This window comes from Lethenteron reissneri, chromosome 16 (assembly GCF_015708825.2).
Source record: "Lethenteron reissneri isolate LAM-NWPU_2019-01 chromosome 16, ASM1570882v1, whole genome shotgun sequence".
Taxonomy (NCBI): Eukaryota; Metazoa; Chordata; class Hyperoartia; order Petromyzontiformes; family Petromyzontidae; genus Lethenteron; species Lethenteron reissneri.
Genome location: NC_083794.1, coordinates 9,718,944 through 9,744,411, shown reverse-complemented (window position 1 = coordinate 9,744,411; position 25,468 = coordinate 9,718,944). Strand labels below are relative to the sequence as shown.

The window sequence follows — 25,468 nt, the reverse complement described above, 5'->3', positions numbered from 1 at the left end:
CACTTTAAGATGTTTCTTATTCATGTTTTTTTTTGTTGCGGTTGCACCCAATTCAAGAGCCGCATGGCTCACAGGGCTATGCTTAATAAATGAAACTGAACTCACGCCACTCGGTGGTCGCTCTCACTCATTGCACGTCCGGCGTTCCCGTGCACCCGTTACAACATCGAGTGTCGCACACAGGGCACACGCCTGCCACGTCTCACGCATCAAACCGCGAGACTCACGCAGGCACAACGTAACAGATTATTTTCTGTCACGCAATTTCACGTGTGAGACAAAAAAAAAATTTGGGGGGAAGGGTGGGTTCTTCTTTGGGGGAAGGGTGGGTTTTTCCGTTTGATATGTCAGTACACCATCCCATCCGTTTAACACGTAGGCTTTCGCGACCAATATTATTCATAATCAACGTTTTTGGGTTAGATCGCGAGAGCAGAGCCTCACCATTCTGGCGAATTGCCCGTTGATGTTGGATGCAATTACCAGCGAAACGTCGTACGACTCAAAATTTTAAAATGTTGTGGTTTCACGCTTCAACACACTGGTGGGCTAAAGCAGTGAACTATTTGTCTTTTGTCAACGTGACACTTTTTTGCTGATTGGCCGTGTCGGGTGGTGGAGGGTTACGACACATTTATAAATAACGCGATCTAACCCCAAAACGTTGATTATGAAACATCCCATCTCTCTGTAGGTCTCACGCCGATTTCCAGCAAACGCACGCCACTCGCTGGCTGCTCTTAAGCATTGCATGTCGAGAGATGTGAACAGTCGTAATAGTGATTTAAAGCTTTCGTGACTGCAGGGATTCATATTCTTGGTTCTTTCGGTAAAGTCACGTAGAAGGGAAATAATAAAATAATATAAATATAAAACAATAAAAATTCTCACGACGTTTCGACTGCAACACAAGCAATCATCATCAGAAGAAAATTTTCTTGCTGTTGATTTCACACCTGATGATGATTGCTTGTGTTGCAGTCGAAACATCGTGAGAATTAATATTTTTTATATTATTTTATTATTTCCCTTCTACGTGACTTTACCGAAATAACCAAGAATATAGTCGTAATAGTGCCATGTAAATTGTTTGCTGCATGTAAATCCAATTATTACGGTACGATACGTCCTTCCTAAGTCATACCGGTTACCCGTATTCTTGTATAGAGGAATTTAGTTAAAAAAAACATTGTTTTTGTGTTTCTCCCTTCTGATGGAACTTTGTAGGATGAACGTTGAGATTTATCAGGGGCACGAGGTGATCAATAAGGTCTGTATTGGTCTGTAATAAGGTAGGGCACTGAGAATGGGTTGACAGATTTGCTAAGTATTCTCAGACAACCCCTATGACGGACACGGAGCTGGAGAGGCCATTCTGCGGGGGATTGATAACTTTAAAAACACACACACACACCCTATGTATGGACTGGTCCTCATCTTGGGAATGTGGAATGTCCACCACTGTCTCAGAACAATAAACAAGACTACAGCTTCACGTGCTAACTCGAAACTTTGCATATATATACAGCAATGCTTGTGCCTTTGCTAAGTTAGAAGTACACCATCTGGATGAAACTACAGGACTCCAGGGAAATGCAAAAATGTCCGTTTTTATTCTCACTTTTTACGAGAATGCTGTTGCTGTGATTTTCCTGTTTCACAACTATTCTTGTATAGGCTACACAATCAATGCTATTGAAAGTTTAAAAAAAATGCGCCTTGGCCTTTCCTTATTATTTCTGTGTTCATGTACGTTATATACCGATGTATTATTTAACTACTATATCTGTTTTCTTAACGGTGAATGTGCATGTTACATAATAGTTCGGACATGTATTTTCGTTTTAATCATTAACCCACTTTACAAAAAAAAATCCTCCACTCTCTAGGTATACAGTGACCATGGAATGTCAGACATCTCTGCATGACCCCATCCACCGCTATGGGTCACACTCCAGGAGAATGTAAAAATAAAAGTTTCACGGGAAATCTCCCTGCCAGTGATGACAGAGTAAAGATTCCAACATTTCTGGTGAGCTCCACCAGGATACGTGTGAGCTAGCAGCCCCCTCTACATCTCATCAGCCAACTTTTGCATAGCCCTGCCCACTCAACCACCAGAACCTTATTTGGCCTTCTCTTGAGTCATGCCAGACATGTAAACCAGGGTCAAAATTCTGACTTTTTCCAAGTTTTTCAGGACACCGAGAACCTGGTAATGAAACCGGGACTGTCCTGACAAAACTGGAATGTTTGGTGGCTTTACGGTTATTATGCTTGTCTGTCCAGGAAGGCCTAACTTAATCTCAAGGCTTTTTTTCAGGAGGGTCCTGCCAAGTTTTTTTTCAGTAGAGGGGGATATTACTATGTATAATCTCAAGTAAGTATTTTTTTGCGAGAAATGTTTGAGCATTGGAAGGAAACCAGAGAACCAGGAGGAAACCCATGTAGAACAGGGGGAGAACATACACACTCCACGCAGAAAGACGGGAATGAAACTTAAGTACTTTTTGCTGTTGAGACACAAGTGTTACCAATGCACCACCCTGGCACCCATTACACCATAGTCTTGCAACCGATGAGTGGTCGCAATAATAATATACCACATTTGGTATTCCTACCGTTTTTATAGCGCAGGGCTATCATGAGGATGCTATGTTCTACAGAGGGATATTGTCTGCGAATAGGGAGTCATGTTGCTATATGTAACCCAGTTGAGAATTTGGAATGTATACATAACACCAACTTACCTGTCTATAGTGTTGGCAAATACTGTATATTATAGCCCAAGGATATGAAATTAACATGGCAATGCGTCACGATGTTAGTCACCAATATGCCACCTGAACATCTCGGAGGCATGTCTCGACTTGCTGACCAAGCCATGCGTCCTGTTATTTTGGCACGTCTAGTTATTCATAAGCATCACCATCACCACCACCATCATGAAAGCTGATCAAATTTTTATTTCATGTGGATCTGTCATTATCATGACTGTATCACGAGTCATTATCATGATGTGTATGTGTCGTCATTATTACTGTCAATTAGCATCAGTATCTTCATCACTTCATCATCTCCAACAGCTGCTATCTATTCAGTCACGTACATATATTAGTAGTGATCCCGTGACTTTCAGCCGTGTACCAGTTTCATCATCTTTATAGATCAGCAGCACTGCTTCGTGTGAGCACCCAGGTCCCTTGCAAATTAGACTACCCTGGTCTTGAGTTATCACCTTATAAGTTTCAGAGGTCTGTCCACAAGTGGATTTGTTCGTAAGTCCAACTTTACACCTGTCGATTCCAAACATGTTGTACGGCTTCTACACTAAACACGGGGAATGGCTTTCAAAGATGTATAATCTCCTCTAGATGTAGATGCCACTGGCTGTTCCTGTTCCACAGATGTAGATGCCACTGGCTGTTCCTGTTCCACAGATGTAGATGCCACTGGCTGTTCCTGTTCCACAGATGTAGATGCCACTGGCTGTTCCTGTTCCACAGATGTAGATGCCACTGGCTGTTCCTGTTCCACAGATGTAGATGCCACTGGCTGTTCCTGTTCCACAGATGTAGATGCCACTGGCTGTTCCTGTTCCACAGATGTAGATGCCACTCCCTCCATCGATTGCGCTGCGGTTGAACTTACGACTCTCCGTCCGAACAGGCAAACTGGGCATACGGACAGGTTTGTTCGTATCTCTAAAAGTTCATAAGTCGAGTGTTCGTAAGTAGATGAGTCCATTTACATAATTATTCAGAGGACGTGCTATGCAGAAGGGCCATTTAAAATTGTTTCCCTTTTAAGGCCACAGTGTTATTGACGAATGTGTTAAGTTGGTTTGTTAATTTGTGTTTCTGTACCGCTGCCAACGCAGTGGCATCACCGAATAAATAATAAATACACATTTGACAGCTTTATTCAAATCGCTTAAGTCTCTCCTATCTCATGATTGTTTCCTGTTATTACAAAGCAACCCAGCAGAGGGCTTTACTGGTACAAGTCACCGCGGGCCCCATTGTGTTAGAGTTCATTTCACACTGCCATGGCTGGCATTCGTGGCGAGTGATATTTTATCTGGTCAGGGACAACCACGCCCCCCCCTCCCCCACCTTTTTCACCAACATTGCACTGACAAGCGTGGTGAAGTATGGTCAAACAACCCCAGCGTGGGGAGATCTTCATCCAGCAGTGAATTGCCAAATGGTTGTACTGTACATAATAACCAAGCAGCATTGATTTAACAGGCACACCTCTACTGATGAGACTATGAAGGTGAAATTGGTCCAGATTTGACATTCCTAAACAAATATTAATGATCTGATGGACAATGCACTACTTTACAGTTGGGTTCCGGATAAATGTAATAAATATGAGCGAAGCAGAGGGCATGTACAAAAATATTCACGGAACAATTCTCTAAACTATTTGAATTGTCTTCCAGAGTAACAAAACTTCTGTCTGCCAGCTACTGCAGGTGGACCGAAGTAAGAATGATGACATAAATAAGCAGACAAGGGCAGGTTGGAGTCCTTTTGGAAAGCTGAACTTTACAATGAGAAGTTACATACCGATGTGCCCACATAAGTACACAAGGCATTATAATACCGAAATCAGTGCGTACTACCCATGAGATGTGCTAGAAAACATGGTTATTATTAACATAAAAACTGAACAGTGCGTAAAGAAGCACACATATGCTTCCTGGAATTACATCGAGAGCCAAAACGAGGAATTAGAATACCAAAATCAGTGCATACTACCTGCTATGAGATATACTCATAAACACCATCATTAGCAACAAGACTGAACAGGGCGTAAAGTAGCATAGATCTTTCTAGATTTGAAGCTTTCGTGACTGCAAGGATTCATATTCTTAGGTTTTTTCGGTAAAGTCACGTAGGTAAAAAATTAAAATCAATAAAAGTAAAATAAAAATAAAATAAAAATCACGTTTCGGAGGCAACACAAGCTTCCGTCTTCAGGTGGAACAGTCACAGCACGATAGCTGTATCAAGTGAGAGAAATTCCAAGAAACCCGTATTTTTAAGTACTTTTATTAATTTAATTTTTTTTTATCTACGTAGCATAGATGTGTTTCCTGGAATTACATCTAGAGACAAAAAGATGAAAAACACGTGGATTAGAGGGCATGGGAACGTCAATTACAAGTCAAACTTTTAAAAAAGTGGGCTTGGGCAGGACATGTCACGGCTGGAAAGATGATGGCAGATGGCCAAGAAAAATAAGAGTGGCAGCCAAGAAATTGAAATCGTCTGAGAGCACTTAAACCTAGGAGATGGAGCGATGAAAAGAGCTCCTGTGACGGTGCAAGGATGGAATGTTACATCGCAGCATCGAGAGAGGTGGCCGGAGCACGGGAAGGCATTCTCCCAACATTGGATCGTACATGGTTGTTGATGACAATGAATTTTGTGAAGAGCCAGAGAGTACTGTACAACATCAAAAGTGGCTTTTCGTAACCAATACGATTCATATTTTATTCAAGTCTAGAATCGATTAATATTTGTTGGGTTAGGCCACGCGATAGTTTCATGACAACTTTATTGACATTAACCCTCGCATCACCCAACAACTGGATTGTCACTTTGCAAACAAATTTGTCACGAAAGTCTTAAGCCATCGGTGAGAAGCGTTATTGGTCAGGAGTTGATCAATACTGTACATTGATTGGCACGTTTGAATAATAATTTGTGTGAATCCTGTCGGGTGGTGGAGGGTTATTGACAAGCAATTTGTGCTGCTGCGTTGGCAGTGGCGCACACGCAGTTAACAAAAAAACAACGTCAACATGCTACAAGGGCCGTTGCCCGAAACGTCGCTTATCATGTATTTTTGTTCTTCTTTTTCGACCACCGTGTCATCGACAAATGCTGTGAAATTGTTGCCCGACCCAATAAAACAAATATTGGGTCGAACAACACCAGTACGTGCATCCGTCACATCCGTGCGAGAAATTTGTGAATCGAAATCGTCATTGATGGTGCAAGCGGAAAAATTAAATCAACCCCAGCAGCGTTCCGCGTCGCTTAGGCAATCGGCAACAACATGGGGGGCGTGTCGCTGTGCGTTGGGGGCGTGTCTCTGTGCGTTGGGGGCGTGTCGCTGTGTGTTGGGGGCGTGTTGCTGAGCGTTGGGGGCGTGTCGCTGTGCGTTGGGGGCGTGTCGCTGTGTGTTGGGGGCGTGTCGCTGAGCGTTGGGAACGTGTCGCTGTGTGTTGGGAGCGTGTCGCTGTGCGTTGGGGGCGTGTCGCTGTGTGTTGGGGGCGTGTCGCTGTGTGTTGGGGGCGTGTCGCTGTGCGTTGGGGGCGTGTCGCTGTGCGTTAAGAGCGACGTGTGCGTCGTGACGTCACCACGCACGGACGTCACGGCGCGCGCTGACGTCACGGTTCGAGGCGCGCCACTGATTTAGGGTGGAGGATGAGGCGCTGCTTTGGCGGCGGCGGCGGCTTCGGAGGAGTCGGGAGGTCTGTGCGATAAAAAGTTTTCTACGACCGCCGCACATTGTCGCCGCGCCAATTTCTGTCGCCGCAACTGGAATTTTTCTGTACGCACACAAATACGGACGAGCACTTCGCTCTGCGTGATTACTAACTAACCCAAGCGCGCTAGTTAGTTTGCTCGCCATGGTGGACGTGGTGGTGATGACGGGGGAGGAGACGGAGGATGATGCCTCGACGACGATGACGACGGTGATGGTGGTGAACGGCAACAGCGTCGACGGTGATGTCGACGGTGACGACGGTGACCACGGCGGCCGTCGGCAGCGGCTTGCGGCATCTGCGCAGCGCAGAGGAGACTCACCCGAAGTAGCCCAACTGCAGGAGCTCGTGAAGAAACTCGAGCGGCAGAACGAGCAGCTGCGTCGGGCGAGAAGGACGGGCGCGAAAAGGCGGCAGATGAGCGACGATCACCGCCAACTCCTCGACTTCCAGCTCATCCACCAGCAGCGACAACCAAATGCTGAAGAGCACAGAGGTTGGATGGACCCCGCCGCCGCCGCCGGGTTAACGTCTCCGTTGCTAGGGCCGCCGTGTCGTGGTTGCGCGGACTTTCAGCCACTGTCACCCACGTCGCCGGTGTCGCCGATGTCCTCGGGCCCCCAAAGTCCCTCTTCAGATCTCCAGACCACCGTGATGCCTGATGCAGGGTCGGGACGTCTCCACCACCGTCATCACCACCAGCGTCACCACCGTCGACACCGTCAGCAACAGCTACAACAACAACAATTTGGGCCTTCGGACCATTATCCCGTGTCTTCAAACTTTCAGGTGGCCTCGGATCTGCAGTTGTCTTCGGATCTTCATCCCATTTCGCCGGATCTCCATGTGCCCTCAGATCGCCAAGTGACCCCGAATCTGCATCCCATGTCCTTGGACCTTCATCCCATGCCCTCGCACCCCCACGTGTCTTTGCGCCATCATTCAGTTCCCACTGATCTTCGTGTGTCCTCAGACCTCCAGGTTTCTTCTCACCGACAAGTCCATGCCGTCTCGTCGGATGGCCTCGCCACTTTCGTAGACCCACAGCCTCCAAGTTCAGTTCGAGTGGAGGAGACCTTGGTGGGGCCGGGAGGACACCGAGACGGAACCCTTAATACCGTGGCCTTAGTTGATCTTGAAGAGTGCGCACGCTGGCAAGATGAGAGCTGGCAAGTGCAAATTGCTCGTCGCTTCTGGCTGCTTCACTCGTGTAACAACATGGTCATCCAGTAGTTTTCGTTTTAAAGTTACACTGTGTAACACTATACTGTATCTTCTACGTGACTTTACCGAAAGAACCAAGAATATGAATCCCTGCAGTCACGAAAGCTTTAAATCGAAATACAGTATAGTTTCGATTTAAAGCTTTCGTGACTGCAGGGATTCGTATTCTTGGTTCTTTCGGTAAAGTCACGTAGAAGGGAAATAATAAAATAATATAAATATAAAACAATAAAAATTCTCACGACGTTTCGACTGGTGTGAAATCTGATGATTGCTTGTGTCGCAGTCGAAACGTGAGAATTTTTATTGTTTTATATTTATTTTATTATTTCCCTTCTACGTGACTTTACCGAAAGAAACAAGCATACTATACTGTATTGTTATGCATGTGTTATTTTTTTTACTGTACTTTCTGTAAGGTTACCTCGTCCACTCAGAACTTCTGTGAATCTTGGATTTAGAACGAGGTTTCATCTTCACCAGATTTACATTTCTTGGTTTGCCTGTACTTTGCTGACCCATGCCTGTCTCCCGTGCGCTTCGCTCCTGCGAAATTATCCGACTCAACTTTTACGCGGTACATTTTCAGGCTAACAATAACACGTGTAGCAGTTTAATAATAATGAAAACATGTCTAAGCTGCTTAGGTATAGCTGTTTTTCTTACTCGGGAATGTGACCATAAAAGCATCTGTTAATTATTAACAGAGCCCATTTTCCACAGAGATAATTTTAGGTTAAGTGAGCTAGTATATATAAGCCTTGGTGCTATCATTAAGTAATATCAGTACCATCAATGATGCAAAGTTTATCAAGTAATTTCCTTCAACCTGCACTAATCTGGGGTCATTAGTGCACTTTTTACATCAATAGCTATTCTTTTTTTCTCATCCACTTAGCCGTTGGCACTCTCCCCTCCGTCATCCTTTCAGGCCTTTTTGAGTTTGCAGAATGCATTAGCTGGTTTGTTTAATGCTGCCAGGGAAAGAATAAATTGTTTAGTTTTTATGTCTCCAGATAACCTTCCAGCGCCCACCACAATCCCACCCCAAGCTCATTGATTTCCCCCCCCACTTCCCCTGGGGTGCGCTCCTTCCTGCCCGCAGGCTGTACACGTCTTCTCGCAAATGCAGCACCTCTGACGGGACGCCGCCGAGCTGGTACGAGTGGAGCCGTCAAGTCCTGGACAACCCGAGCCCCGAGATGGAGGCGGCTCGCCGCTCCCTCATGTCGCGCCTCAGCAGCACAATGCTTGGTATGGGGTGCAGCACTTACCCACTTGGCCCGCAGTCGAGCAACCCTCGAACTAAGGGCAAGGAGATGACTATGGTCGTGTGGTATGAGTCTTTAGTCTTAAGATTCATATCACACCGTCATACAGACTCGGCTATATATTCTTCTTTAATATGGATTAATAGCAGATGATCAAGAAGAAGACTTGCCTGTATATTACAGAAATACATTTCATAGCCTCTAGGTTTAAGGTCGCAGAACCGTGGCTGAAGTTATTATAGGGATCCCTTGCAGATTTAAAGAGCAAGAAGATGCAGGAGCTGCTGCGACGTGAATATGTAAGTATTCTGGGTTGTCTGGTGATTATAAATAGACTCAATTAAAAATAACATTCTTTTTATAACCCCTAAATTAAGGTGGCAAGTGCCATTGGTCAAATAAATTTAAGAGGGCACCTGCAGCAATGAGCAAGGGGACACGGAGGGTAGTGCGCCAAGAATCTGTAGTCGACAGGCTTGGCTGGTGATTAAAGACGGACTATAGATGTCGGTTTAATCTGCCATGACTCAAATAATCTTCAGGGGTACCTGCCTGTGATCAAATTTACTCCGCCACCTCTACCCGCAGCACTCATAAGATTTTCAACCCTGCTTACTCTGCTCTTCCCCTATAGTCGGTGTTCTTAGCTTTAAGAAAAAGCGTATTGACAGATGATACGAGCATATCGTTTTCTTGCATAATGTCATTATCAATCTCTTAAGCATGTCAATCAAGTGAAATGTCCTGTTGCAAATATGGCCAAGAATCAATGTGAATTTTGATATCAGCACTGGGATACCACTTTAGTGTGCTGTATGGTTTTGAGATTCGTTTAGCACATTTGGGACCCACTCTTAGCCACATAAGGGGAATTGCAGGATATATGATAGTTTAAAACGGTAGCAGGACTGTGGGGTGGGTAGCGTGGTGATGCAGTGGTTAGTGCATTGTGCTACAAGCCAGGGAACCTAGATTTGATTTCCAGCCAAAGCTGACTTCAGTGGAAAGGGATACCTGAAATAGTACTGGGCCTTCCCTTCACCATTCGCACTCACCTACGTGGGGAAATTTGGTCACATAACCCACGTAACTGACACGGCATAGGATGACCTTTCTTCCAGCAGTGGATTGACAAAGGACTCTCAACCATATAAACATGGCTGTATGTTTGCACACATTATATACACATCACACAATTTCCCATTTGGTTATCCCGCAATTTCACCTTATTTTACATTTCACCCACAATATACAGTGCCTTTTATATGGTACAAAACTGCCAGTGTGGCACAGAAGGGAACACTGGTGAATAGATATAGTGGCCATCACTGCTATAGCATGATCATAAAAGGCAGTGTTTTGTGCTGGCACAAACACGCGACACAAAACTCTTGTTTCAGCCAAATGGTCAAAGGGGGCCACGGGACGCGAGCAGTTTCTGGAATTTGGCAGCCGTAGTGGAAGCGCAGTAGAGCCCCATTGTGCCTTGACCGATTAGGTCCGTGGCCCCGTCCCATGTTCTTGCTGTCCTGTAGGCAGTTCCACAGTGTTCCTTTTATGTACAGCTTGGCCTAAGCTGTGGAAGGTCAGTGACAGCAGTTATACATGCTACTTGTGGCACTGCGTGATTGAAAGTCATAACTATGCTTGCACGATACAGCGATAACGTTTTTCACGATATGGCAGATATGATATAAAATTTCATAATGATGATTATTGCCGTATCAATATCCCACTACTTTGTAATTGTAATTTTAGTTTTTATTCCATAATATGTATGCTTTTCTGCATTTCCAGGACACACAGAAATTACTTAAGTTATTTAACTGCAGTTCAGTACAACCTGCCATAAGTCTGCTAAACGTTGGAAAGTTACAATCTATAATGCTTACAGGGCAGTGCCGTCAGCCATGCAAGGAACAGTTGAGTAGTTAATTCAATTATTGAGATGACGATATCACGTTAACTTTCATGCTGTCAATGACTCCAGAAAACATTTTACAAGGTGGTCATTAAATGGATATCTGTTATTTACAACTTGAATAGTTTATTTTGTGATTTCATATTTTTTCAATCGCAAAATATTTAAGAAACACGATGAGCAACGGTAATCAGGATTTAGCAATACTTAACAAAACAGAAAATATAATTATTGTGGATCTTATCATGTACGATGAACTATTATATCGCGGTAGCCCTAGTAATAACCTTGTATGTTTATGAAGATATGTTAATACCAACTTTTCAGTGATTGGCAGATGTGGGTACATAGCATCTTGCACAGCTTTGAAGTTCTTGCATGCAGCGTTAATATTTCCATGAAATCAACATCTACCTCGTTCATGCAGCAACTGAAGCTGAATGCATTCAATTTGATCGACTTTCGTGTCTGGTGAAATCACCCTGAAATCACCCTGAATGCACCTGATCATGTCAAAACGTGGAAACTAATCAGAGTTCAGCTTGATTAGTACTTGAATTGGAGACTCCCTGGGAATACCAGGTGTTGTAGGGTTGGGCTTCATGTTGACCAGGAGATGGCAGTGCAAAAATGAGTACACCAGTCAATCGGCAGGTCACCTGTGGTGGGGTAAAGTGGGTACTGCCACCTTTTCCAAGATGTCTGGCCAGTGTGAAAGAGTAGGCCAAATCTCCTCTAGAGGGGCTCCCTAGAGCTCCCTCTAGTGGAGGCCCTTCCCCCAGAAGTGGCATGAGCAAGCAATTGTAGAGCTGCATCTTTTTTTACTTGTCTGAGCTATGGCTACGAGCTTGGGCAGGCTCTGACAAGTTTGGTGGTCATTCATATTAATTTCGCGTGCGCATTTGTGCCAAGCCAGGCCACAGATGCATCATTTGCAGAATGCAGTGTCCTCAAACCCGCTAAGCTTGGTTAGCGGACAGTTCTTAAACAATGCGTAATCCTCTTGTCTTGTACCACAGCTGCAGTTCAGGTTGTCGTATCGGCCCCACCTGTGCAGACTTGATGCACACAGGCCTTGGCCAGTTCAGAACCTGTTGAGCAGGGCCCAGTCACGGTGGGCGGATCGTAGCATCGGTCCACCACGGGGAATTGGTTCCTTGTTGATGATGAGCCACTCCTCACACCACAATGACTCTGCTGACACATCCTTGCATGGCATATTGGCCCACAGTGGGTGCCGTGATGACAGACGGACAGTAGGCGGGCAAAAGATGTTTGACGTCAGCGGAAGACTTAGGTTGGCGCAAATCTTCTCCAGTAGCTCGCCAGTGGCATTCTCCGGACGGATGTGTGAATTTGCTCAGAACTGGAATCCAATAGAGTAGTCTCGTCGAAGAGCTGCTGAGATGATGAGCATTATCTAATGTAAATTCCTGTCAACAAGCTTTGTGTGCGAGTGCACACCAAGGTTGTAATTTCTATAATGGCTAATAAGTGTCTGAAGCCACATAGACACTACAAACTATTACATGATATATAATTGCCCGAAAAAAAACCTACTCCTTATAAATGTTGCCTTGGCGTCTGTGCGTGCAACATTATTTGAAAATCCTATTATCTGAAATATTTTACCGGGTGTGCAGGGTGGTGCATGACCCTTATCCAGTACATTGGAAGCAGGGGTCAGTGCATCCTATAGATTTTGTAAACTCTAAAACCTGCTGAGCTGTGTGATAAGATGGCAGTAGAGATATGTTTGTGAACCTGTTGGTGTAAATCTTTCAGCTTCATTCCCTTAGTTGTGTGGGTTTTCTTTGGGTACTCTGGTTTGTTCTGACATGCGAAAACGCTTCTCATAAAGGAATGGGCCAAATATTTCAATGCAGGACTCTCCTGAAAATCCACAAGTCTTGATACACCTTGAGGCTTTCACAGCTACGTACATGGAATCCTACACATGGTGTGTGATTAGTCAAACAATACAAATGTGTCCAGTGGAGTCTTAAGTACTAAACCTGGTGTTTACAAATGGCTATACATAATGTATTGTTTGTAATCGTGTCTTTTGGTTCGACCAGTTTGTGTCTACTGTACGACACACGTACAAAAGGGGAGTGACACGCGATACGCCCAACTCGGATTCATCAGCAACGGGACACTCATAGATTTCCTGCAGGGGATTTAGCTAAATCGCAGGCTACCTGCCAAGCCCATACACCTGCATTTCAAAACCCTACAGCCATATCACAAGCGCTCAGACAGGAACCGGCACGATCAGTTTGCAAGTTCAGGGATTTTTAGGCAATGTTTTTTTTCACCCCCCTCCAGCCCCACCCCCCCCAACTTGAATTGTGCTTTATATGTGTGGTTTTTGTTGTAGCTAATACATTACATGCACAATTTAGATTAATAGTGAAAAGAATTGGTGCCAGAATGATAGATTATAACAAATAAGTTGCGTGTTGTTTTTAAGTTGGTTGTGCTTTTCCTATAATTTCACGGTGTGTTTCCTGTGCTTGCAAGAGAAGCGAGCGATGCTGAAAGTTCCATAACACGTTTTTGCCTGCTGGATAATTTACGCTCGCGTGCCTACGTTTTTTTTTCCTCTTTCTTCCCTCGGGCTTTGCTCTGTATATTTATACAAAATGGAGCAGTCCAGCTGTCCGTTGAGAAACGTAAACAAAAGGATGTAAATTGTCCCCAACGTGTGCCGCCTTGGGTATTTTGGTTAAAAACATTTTTGCCCGATGGCGTAAGGCGTGCACTTATTGGGAACACGCCGGATAAGCAATGGAACGACACGTGGGTTTCACGGTCGTAACGGTGTTGTTTTGTTTCCTGACCATGTTTTGCAGGGAGCAGGAATAGGATGCACCGAGTGAGTGGCTGTAATCGGCAGTACACCATGGTGGGCTGCGAGAGCCCCAAAGGAGCTAACCTCACCTTGCCATCTTCCGCGCCGCAACTGGGGCGACACCGACGAGCCGTTGTGGATGGTAATGGGGTCATACGTGTACTGATGGCTTTGAAGTATTGACTGAGGCTAAAGTGGCGTCGAGTTTCAGAGAACACTGTGAGATACAGCTGCTCGTCTTTACAGTCTGCATTTAGATCGATCTTGAGTTTCAATAAGAATGTTATTTATCCAGGAAAGCTGCAATGAGGCTCATAATGCTTTTCGGGAGGGTTCTACTTTGGGGTGTTTTGCTAAATGTTTTTTAAGCATTTATGTTCATACAGAAGGAAATTGATTACCCTGAGGAATTGTAGGCATCTGAGATGGTATTGCTGTTGCATGGCCGCCTTGCAGTATAGCAGGTTTCGAAGTTTTATAAATCTTAAGTTATAGATTAAGTTTGCACCACCGCACCTGGTGGTGATGCATGATGCCGTCACTCCAACCAAAGAGGTTGGCTGATTTATTGTTGCTATTCCAGTGTTTATTATAAGTCACCATGCAATTTGTAATTGTGGCCTATGCATTTACTGTTTAAATGTAATGTATAGGTTTTTACAGGTTACATTTGAATAAGAAAGTAAAGTATATTCAAGAATATCAGGCAATATTACGCACTCATTTGGTGACAGGAGTGAAAGTGAATGGTTTGCATTTTGCATGCACATTTATTGGTAGAAAAGTCTTAAACAGTACAAGTGGGGAAGCAGCTGATAAAACTGATGAGTGATAGCTTGTCGAGGAAATGAAGACCTCTAGTTTGAACTATAATGTTTATGGAGTCGGAGGTACAGGAGATAAAGAAAGGGAGTTCCAGACAGTGCGAGCAGCTGAGGATAAGAAACAACGTAAATGATCACATCGCAATGAAACGTGTGAGAACACCTTGTCATCTGATTTTTACTTCGATTCTGCTTGTAGCTCAACTTTGCAATATGCTTATCTTTGAGATATTTTCTTCTCCACTTGGTTATCACTAAACAATATAGACTGCTTCAGGTATATTCTTGGTTCTTTCGGTAAAGTCACGTAGAAGGGAAATAATAAAAATATCAAACAACGCTTCAGGTATGTTTTATTTATGGCAAAATGGCTTTCAGTGGAGCTGACATTTTCCTTTTCTTTCACAGATTGTGACTTGGACCATGTGACGAGGCGGTACAGCACTCCCCTAAATACATTCGGAAGCCCTGAGATTAAAAGCTCAAAGGGGCCAGAATATGAAACACCTTTGAAAATGATGCAGCTTATGGACGGAACCCAGATTCTGGATGGTGATGACTCTTGTATGGATTCCCGCCCAAGTAACATCTCTGAACTCCGACTAATGGTCTGGCTTAAGGAGCAGAGTGAGTACTTTGAGATTCTATGTCTATTTTGAGCAACTGTTATCCAGCAGTCAACGCTATTACCACTGGGCCAGTATGTACATGGTCGATGGCTTATTGTTTGATAATTTAAGCATGTCCTTTTTAAAAAATAGATGTTGAAATTCCTGTGGTATGTCACAAGAGTATCATTGTGTGGCAGTGTAACAATATAAATTCCAAGTTATAAAATTATCCTGGAGCTCATGGTTTGAACAAAAATGTTCGTTCTATTCAGGCATGTATGGGGGGTGTGTCCTTAACTTAAACAGTAAGGCACGTTGATCGATTTGCTGTCGTGGAAGTGTGCAACATGGAATTACCCATGTCGTGCAAAAAAATATAGTGAAACTTAGTCTTTTCATGTCACAACATTAAGTTCTAAATCAGTGTAATTTATTAAACAGGCGAGATAGTCATTTTCTTTTGTTAAATATGTAATGTCATAATTATTTGGAAGTCATGCAAATAAAAACGTTTTTTTGGCTGGCATGTGGGTGGACAAGTGTACTGTGCTCACGTGACCCACGTCCCACTGCGTTCAGCCGGGTTCGTGCGTGCTATGTCACACCTGCCCTCCATCCACCCTCGAAAACATGTTAACATGGTGTTTTTGCATATAATTTTTTACTAATTGGAATTTCTTGTTTTTGTTAATAGTAGTTTTTTAAACAAGTTGAATTATCTTTAATTTGTAACTGTTCCATATATATTGTATGTATTTCTGCATTATTTTCTTGCAATCTATTTCATGTTGTTGCTGTATTTCTTTAAACACAGGTGACCCTTAAAAAAGAGACACCTGGTCCCATTGGATTCCTATCTGGCTATGAATTAAATGCATCTTATCTTTTGCTTGCAGAGCTGCAACAGCAAGAATTTGGGTCCTTGCTCAATGAGATGTCCCCGCCCATGTACTCTCCCGACATTCTCAAGCAGTGCATCCAGGTGTGCGGCTTTGACACAACATGCATCTGCAGTTTGGAGAAAACCATGCTCGCAGAGACTGCCACAGACCTTTCCTCGTGCCAGGGTTTCCTCCAGTCGGAGGCGACCGCCGACCCTCGAACAGGAGACCCGCCCGCTTCGCCGCCGCCGCCATGTGAGCCTCGTGTGGCGGATGAGCGTCAGGACGGGGACGGCTCGTCTGTTTCGGGGCCCGCAGATTCGCCGGGGCGACTCCGAGCACCACTTCTTCACAACCTCACCCCCTTCAGCGACCAGGAGGAGGAAGAGGACACCTGCGGTCCTTTCTCACCTTGCACGGACGATGTCGATTCTTCGAGAGGAAGCCGGCGAGAATCCCCAAGTGACCACCTCCCGAACAAAGCGTCCCGGCTTCAGCCGCCCTTACGTCTGCGTGCACCGCAAAGCCTCCGGACAGACGGTAACATAAGCCGAGTTTGGTTTGCTTACCCAGTGATGTAATGTTGACAACGCAAAGGTCGAGTGCGGCTAATTTGAATGTTCACAACTAAAGATCATGGAAACATGCAATACAGATCAGAGAGTAGAGCAGTTGCCCATGAGTTTATATTGTAGCAGGTGATCACTCAACCCACCGTATATCTGGGTTGAGAAAAATTAGCAGCCTTTAATTGTCAAGCAGTTGTTTCCTTATGGAGACTGATCCCCGACCAAATGTGGAATTTTTGCCACTAGCCTTGTGAGTCACTTTCACGAATAAAATGATGCATTGCAATACGGTGTGCCTTTTCTTTTCATTGTATACTTACTGTACCGTGAATGTATATAATTGTCAGAAAAGAAAGTATACATATATTAAGAGTGCGAAAAAATATATATATATGTGCATAGAACAAGCTGTGCATTACAAACATGTATTTAACTTGAATTTAAGTACATGTATGCATTGTTTGCATTCATTTATCTGGGGCAAGTTGAATCCTGAAAATCGCAGCTGACAGTAATGAGTGCTTGCAGTCAAAGTGGATAAACAATCTCCTGGCAACTGGCGTATGCATCAAGGAAGCAGTGTTGAATAATGTTTTAAAGTGTTCACTTACAAATTTTCAGGATGCACGTTCATGCTACAGTGTACAGCATCAAAAACGTACAACATTGACGTGAAAGCAATATTTCGATTTAAAGCTTTCGTGACTGCAGGGATTCATCTTCTTGGTTCTTTCGGTAAAGTCACGTAGAAGGGAAGTAATAAAATAATAAAAATAAAACATAATAAAATAATTCTCACGACGTTTCGGCCACAACGCAAGCAGCCGTCCTCAGGTGAAAACCAGGTCCGTCGAGGCGACAGAGTCTGAATGAAACAGCACACGAGCTTGGAGCATATATATAAGCTGGGCGCATTGACAAAGGAATTTGCATTGTCAATGCGCCCAGCTTATATATATGCTCCAAGCTCGTGTGCTGTTTCATTCAGACTCTGTCGCCTCGACGGACCTGGTTTTCACCTGAGGACGGCTGCTTGCGTTGTGGCCGAAACGTCGTGAGAATTATTTTATTATGTTTTATTTTCATTATTTTATTACTTCCCTTCTACGTGACTTTACCGAAAGAACCAAGAAGGTGAAAGCAATATTTGGAGAAAAAACACGTTTTAAGAAAAAAGCATTGTATAAATAATAATAATTTACAGTGCTTTTTCAATACGTTGCTGAATGAAGGCCATCTCTCACCCCTGTCATGCTAGTTATTTGACCGTACTTCATGCTGGTCAGTGAGAGTTTGCTTAAGATGTAGTGCCCACAACCGGTTCAGATATCACTTTCCATTGATGTTTAGCTGTGGCCAGGAATTCATTTCAGATTACCCGGTTCATACTGCAGTGCGTGAACCACTTGTGTCATGCTCCCCTGTATGCTATGCACCAGACACAATACAATTTAATCTCAGGATGATGTACAATTATTTAAATTTAGGGTCATGATTCGATTGTGGTGAATGTTGGTGCCTCTTGGCTGCAGATGATAACGCGAGTTTAATTCATATAACATACGCATGCAAAAACATACATTTTAATGCACTCTATACAGTTAATGTATCGCGAGCTAAAGAATGTAAATCGATGCATCGTTCCACCCTGTGTACTATCTTGTACAATTAAAGCGTTATTGAAAATTTTAATCTGCATTATTACATGTGTATGGTTTGTAGGCTTGCAGCAGAGGAGCAGACATTTAATGGTGGAGCCAGGGAGGGTGGCTTCCAGTCTCTCTCAGCCCCAGGCGGTGGTGCGGGGTACAGCGGTAGCCCAAGGCTCTCAGCAGCGTCGAGTAGATGTGCCTGGTGCGGGTCAAGCCAAAGGCCTGGCGACGGGTACGTGAGTTCGTTCGCACCATCTTTGCATGCTTTTAAAAAGTAATATATTCTCTACTATATATATTAGTGGCTTAGTAAATATGCATTCACATTCCGTTGAATCCTAATCAAACAGTGGTCTTATAAAACAATCTGAAGCTAGAATGTAACCTACATACGAGTTGTAAATCAAACTGCTTGTCCTGAACATATTCCTAGCTATAACCCATGGCCTTATCTTGACCCCTAATAGTATCCGTGCCATTAACCAAAGCCAGGTATGGGCATGCTTACAATTTTGAACTCTGTTAAATATCACGACATCAGTGAATTCTCAGATAGTAATTGTTTTGTGTTTCCAGCACCTTCGTCCTCCAATGGGCTGCCAGCGGTCACTAGCCCAGGCCAAAATGTCCGGCTGGCGAACACGAACGTGGGTCGCGCAGCGGAAACGAGGCCCCGCACTGTTGCGACGAACAAGCAGCCGGCGCCGCAGCCAAGGGCAGCGAGCGGTCCCACCACACCTGCTCGGTCACGCCTCGTGCAGGCACAGAGGCCGAAAGTGGGATCGCTGAGACACGGCCAAATCAATGCCAGCCCAAGTATGCAATGCTCACTCTTCAAATGTTGGTCTTTACCATCATTGTATCATCCAGATCTCGCAAAGTGGTGCAGCCCTCCATGTTGGAGCCCATGGCAGTGAACATCTTTGTTCGAAAAATACTTGCGAGAGCCATTCAAGTGACCTTTGCTCTACACAGCATGAGGCAGAACTTTCTTCCTACCTGACCTGCGACATAGATTAATGTTCGTTGCATGGCAGTCAAACAAATATTTTTTAATATATTATAGAACCAAATTTACCGTGATACACTTGAGAACATGGTTTAAACGCAGGCAAGATGCTTGGATTCGAACCCAGGATCTCAGCGGTGCCAGCTCAACACTCTGATTTCTGAACCACCCAGGGAGCTCGTGACACAACACGCAATTTCTGCATTCTCCTGGGCACCAATTTCGCATGTGCTGCTCGATACACTGCTTCTTTGGCCCATATGGTATCTGGTTAGTTTAAATAGGCTTGTGTTTGCCCACCATCGCAGCTGCTTTGGCTATTTTGCATAAGGAAGAGTGTGGTAACTTGACTTGTCTGCTCTCTGTTGCACAGTGCTCTGGCTTGTTGATGCATTTTAAGTGCGGTTATAAAATGTAAAGGTTACCTGTACATGCCTGCACGCATGAAAACATGAAATGTGCTATACTGCATTTTTCTTTGGGTAGGGAACCTTTTAAAAAGGTGATAGTTCAGAGGTCACTTTTGTGTCTTGAAAATTTTGAGCCTGCCTAGGCCAACAAATTTTATTCAACCCAAAAGAGAAAAAGGATTTTCATTTAGTGCAAAAACTGCATAAGATTAGTTTTATTTTTCAGTTTTTTATATTTGTCCTTTCCCATTCTATGTCACCTTATAGATGATATGCATGTGAGCATGCCAAACCTGAACAGCACTATCGTGCGGCCGGCTCTTGCAGTTGTAAAAAACAGCCTCAGCCTGGAGTCCAATCTTCAGGATCCAGCTACAGATGCATCTCTTCGCTGTAAAACCAAAACAGGTATCATCCCATCGTGTTTTGCAGCTTTTGACGTTGAGTCCTCCCATGTTATGACACATTTGGCATTGTTTCTCATAAAACAATGATAGCTGTTTGTAAAATCGGATGGTTCTAAATATAAAACATTGCCTAGAAACTGGAGGAACATGCAACCCAAAAAATTTACCTAATAGTAGTTGAAGAAACGTTCCCAGGCTGTGTCCTTAATTTAAACGTCTGACAGAAACATGGGGCTTATTTAATGAGATAAAAACACTTTAAAGTTACTGTCAAGCAAGTCATTTTGGAACATGAGTGATGTCACTGTGACATCACTGTCAGTGCATTGACATCACCATGGTGCTATTTTTGAACCCCCGACCGATGTTAAAGTCTTTATTTTCTCATTAACAAAGCTTCAAACTCATGGGACAGCCCAGTGCACACAGCTATTTGATTTTTGTGGGTTGTATCTCAAATGAACATTGTTGCAAAATATCGTAATAAGCTTTCATACTCTGCTGCTTTACCCCTTCCCGTTCCGATGACATACGTTTACGTTCATCGGTTTTTCTTCCGATTCCGTTCCGATGACGTAAGTGTACATCGTCAAAATGAAACTGGAAGAAAATAACGTAACTTTATCGGTACCGAGGCTCCCACGAGGCCATGCGGGGAGGGCGTGTGGCACAGTTTGGCGTCAGCTATCGTAGAGTGCAGTCGTGTGCCTACAGTTATATGCGGTGAGTGCATTGCCTGTAAAAACAACAACGATATGCCTCTCTAAATCAAATTAATGCTGAGCCGCTTGCATGTTTCGAGATTCATTGGTGAACTGGAACCCACCCTGCAACTTGCAGATGTCTCGGAAAGGGTTAAGGACGACGTTTTCTTGAAGTAACGTTTTTGTGCCGTAATAATTTTGTCACAGGCTCGTCGAGGCTGCGTCTGCCGACGTCGACTTCCCAGTCGAGGCTGCCGTGCAAAACGACGCCACCTCCCGCCGCGTCCGGAGCGAGCTATCGGACGACCTCCCAGTCGAGCAGTCCCGGCACTACTCAGGGCGGCCCAACCGGTTGTACCACCACGCACAAAGTGCCCTCGCCTGGAACCCCGAAACCCCGTTCCCGCCTGGTAGTTCCGAGCGGGTCCCCGTCGTCGGGAGTAGGAGCCGGCGACAGGATTGGTGGCGCCCGGGCGGCAAGCACCAGCTCGTTGGGCAAGAGTGTGCTGTCGAAGCTGGCGGCAAGCAAGACCAGCCCTAACACCCAGCCGTGTTCTGCGGTGCCTCGCAGCAAGCTGGCACAGCCAACTCAGAGGTGAATATGTACCATGTACTTAAATGGTATGCTGTTTAATTGCACAGTTAACGTTGCATCGATGAACAGCCATTCTGTGGGTCATGTTACTTGTGGTGAATTGTGGGTATTAGAATTAAACTTTATGCAAATTATAATAAAATGGCCTTTATTACATTGCAAACAAAAATGTACATAGAGGAACAAGGGAGCTGTGCAAGTGCTTGATGCTGCTTGCGATGTGTCTCATGCTACTTGGAGTCTTGCGTTTACAATGAATTGTAAAAATCATAAACATAGTTTGATGTTACATAGGCAACTTGTTGTGACACACAGTTCCGAAATGCATTGGTTGTGGAGGGTTTTTTTTTATCATTCATGGACTTAATGGCAGAACCCTTTTTACTCTCTACAAATCATGGGACTTTTAAATTGCTATATTCTTGGTTCTTTCGGTAAAGTCACGTAGATAGAAAACTAAAACTAAAAAATGTTTAAAAAATTAATTAATTAGATAATAAAAAACACGATAAAAATAATAAAATGCAGTTAAAATTTATATTAAAATTTTATTTTTTAAACTTAATTTTACTATTTTTATTGTGTTTTATTATTCTTTTAATTATGTATTTAAATTTTATTTTATTATTTTTATTTTTTGTTTTCTATCTACGTGACTTTACCGAAAAAACCAAGAATATGAATTCCTGCAGTCACAAAAGTTTTAAGTCAAACATTTTAATTGCTATTTTGTAAATGCTACACGTGCTGGTAATTTACATTTCCATCTTTCAAAACTATTGGGCGTCAGGAGCTTCAATTTGTAGATGTTGACAGAAGTAATGTCAAGCATCATTAATTTGATATGTAAATTTTGGACATTGTTTTTTCCCCCACAGGTCCCTACAAATGCAAAGGTCTTTCGGGGTGTTAAAGGATGCTTCATGCAGAGTCAACTACTAATGAAGGATATGTAGCAATCCCAGCATATACAGATATCTATTGACTTATAGGAGGTCTGCATGTGAGGTTATGAGTGTTAACTGGTGCCATTCATCATACCTTTCTCAAATTACAGGCACCATATTCAGATTATATACCTCTTGAATGTGGATGCCCATACATAATTGGGTTTTGACTTGTTTTATAAAAAACAAATGTTATTCAAGTTGATAGGTTTGACTTTTTTGAACCACTGTAGATGTGCATAATTTACTGACATGCACGTACACTACTTAAGCATTCATTTATTAATCACCTTGCTTTGCAAAGAAGACATTCATAGTTTCTTTGCGTGCTTTTGCACACGTGCTTAAAATGATTTTAAATGTATGTGCGGTGTATTTTGCAATCACACCTGCAAAGTGGCACTCGGAGGGATTTTAATAATGCTGTTATAATCTTAACTTTGGAGCTTTCGTGACTGCAGGAATTATTCTTTGGTTCTTTCGGTAAAGTCACGTATAAAGAAAAAATAATAAATTAAATAATAGTATACGACGTTTCGATTGCAACACAAGCAATCATCATCAGGTATAATGAAATAGCGACATAAAATCTAACCAGAAAAAATTATAGACAGATATCACCAAGATACACAGAGACGATCACCCCTCTCTGTACCTGTGTTGCCCGCTCTGTGTATCTTGGTGATATCTGTCTGCTTATATGTCTGTAATTTTTTCTGGTTAGATTTTATGTCGCTATTTCATTATACCTGATGATGATTGCTTGTGTTGCAATCGAAACGTCGTATGCTATTATTTAATTTATTATTTTTTATTTATACGTGACTTTACCGAAAGAACCAAAGAATAATGCTGTTGTACTTTGTGTTTTCTTCTTGTAACTTGCTAGCCTTTATTGTGCCTAAAATCAGTCCGCTAACCTTTATTCAGTCTTCGCGTGTACGTGGTAATTGTTTTTTTGACTATATATACTAATGGAACTGGATATCGTAGCAGGTTTAGTAATTTAATATATGCACATATCCAAAGTATAATTTACATAAGCTACCTTATGAAAAGAGGTCATACTTTTTCAATTTTATAAGCCTAGTTTTTTCTCCCCATTAATATTATTCAGGTCTATTTATTGTAAACTAAAACCAGGAGTATATATAAATGTTCCCGAATAAATTCTGGGCACGCAGGTCTTGTTGTTAAATGTGTAGAGGATAGGTTAATATTTCCGTTATAAACCAATGATGGCATTACAGATACGCTTTCGTAGATGAAGTGGGATGTGTTTGTTGAGGGTCTGGGGGACGTGTTGTGTGGCTGTTGAAATGGGACTGGAGTAATTTGGAAGGAAAATGGAAGGGTTACGGATTGTCATATAAGACAGACAGCTAGGAAAAAACTATTTTAAGTGGCTCGCTGGTACGGTTGCCCAATCATTTGTGCTAGTTAACATTTGCTTTGCAAGTACATGGGTACAGAGTAAATTTTTTACCAGCTCTGCGAAGAGGATAATCATATTTTGTCATGTTCATGAATTTGCAGCCCTACCGTTGGAACTTTGTGTGTTAAATGCAGTGGTATGTGGCTTCAACAAGGTACAACCTTCAGTGGTGTTTACACAATGATACTACTAATATTGCACTACATAGAACTCAGTACCAGCAAATCCCATTGCATGCCATAATGTTATGCTTAACTGACTTCTTTAGAAAGACTGTTACTAAATCCTGTTACAGAGGGGAATGTTTAGGTTCTGCTGTAAGCACTTGTGGCATATGTTTTGTACGTATATTTTACAAATGATAAACATTGCATAGCATGAATGCACCCAAAAGCCCCGAATGCAGCACTTACTACTTACTATATGGCAGCCTTGAAGGGTCGTCTGTACAATATTTTTTGACTTGCTGAACTTTCTCAGGCCAATTGTTCACCAAAGTTGTGCTTGTCTTAGGTTCTTTGGTCACTTTCCAAGACAATCAAATACAGAGGTATGGTGGACTTGGTAGGAACTTGGCATGCAATGATTCATCAATATAGTATATCAATGAAAGTGAGTTATTTTGCCCATGATGCATGCATAAAATTGCACTTGTCTGAATCCATTGAAATGTATGCAAATTATATGTAAATGATACGATTAATGTTACTTTTAGGCTAATGGAGCAAAGGAACCATTCTTGAATCGAACCCCAAACCCTGCCTGAATCGTGACGATGTATTGAACCACTCGGGAGATGAATCATAACATGCCTAGTAGATATCCTGCTGATAAAAACCATAGTTTGCATTTTTACAAAGGAATATTTCAGATGTTGCCTTAATTATTGAACAGTAGTCATGCTCTTTAACACAATTTTAGTTCGTTTATTTGAGCAGCATGGCTGGCAGGGAGAATTGTCTATGCACGTTTTTTTGTGTTAACGTAATCTGAGCTTTGAATGCTGTCGGGCTCATTATGGTTCTGGTGATATTGTTAATGCCATTTAATGAAAAAGTTGGCGTATCTAGCGATATTTATATAATATGCCATTTTATTAACAATACATTAAATGCATTTGAGATTCATTTTTCTATTTTTTATTTTGGGCGTGACAAAATCGCTTGACCAACCTGGGGGGTATTGTTCGTTGTTTATGTTGTCCTTTGTTTAATAAACATTTTGAGTTTAAACTTACATTATATTTATTCAACTCACCATTGATATGCTCTTGATTCCTAATGTTAATATCCGCAGCAGCAATGCTTTATCCACTGCTGTGTGAAGGCTGCGGCCATCCATGTCTTCTCGCAATGTGTCCTTCCCAATCCCGTTTTACTTATGTCAATATGATCCATATATTTTGCGTCGGTTCTTTTCAACGTCTTGATACTGGCAAAAAGGTCCCATTGATGGAACTGCTCAACCCGAGCTATTCATACTTTGACACTTGTGTCGTGAGCGACTTCCGAGACACATCGAGTAGAAAGAAGGCTTCTTGTTTATTAAGAGCACATGGGGCGATACATTACGTAACGCAGCTACACATCGGCGATCCTAACACATTAGCCCATCTCCGGCATACGCTACGCTAGCTGTCCAACTAGCGC

The 25,468-nt window shown here is 43.0% G+C and overlaps 1 protein-coding gene across 2 annotated transcripts; it reads left to right on the top strand.

The window, feature by feature from the left end:
- The first annotated feature begins 6,361 nt into the window (after window positions 1–6,361).
- LOC133342955 (SLAIN motif-containing protein-like) lies at window positions 6,362–25,055 on the top strand. Of its 2 annotated transcripts, XM_061552356.1 has the most exons (10): window positions 6,365–7,674; window positions 8,835–8,983; window positions 13,777–13,917; window positions 15,008–15,226; window positions 16,107–16,631; window positions 18,383–18,544; window positions 18,889–19,128; window positions 19,999–20,139; window positions 21,050–21,437; window positions 22,316–25,055. In XM_061552356.1, exons 1-10 carry the CDS (start codon window positions 6,650–6,652, stop codon window positions 22,377–22,379), a joined length of 3,054 nt encoding a protein of 1,017 aa, XP_061408340.1. In that variant the 5' UTR covers window positions 6,365–6,649; the 3' UTR covers window positions 22,380–25,055. The 2 variants fall into 2 exon arrangements, with proteins under 2 accessions (XP_061408341.1, XP_061408340.1); XM_061552357.1 differs by lacking the exon at window positions 19,999–20,139 and having other exon boundaries at window positions 6,362–7,674.
- Window positions 25,056–25,468: the final 413 nt, after the last annotated feature.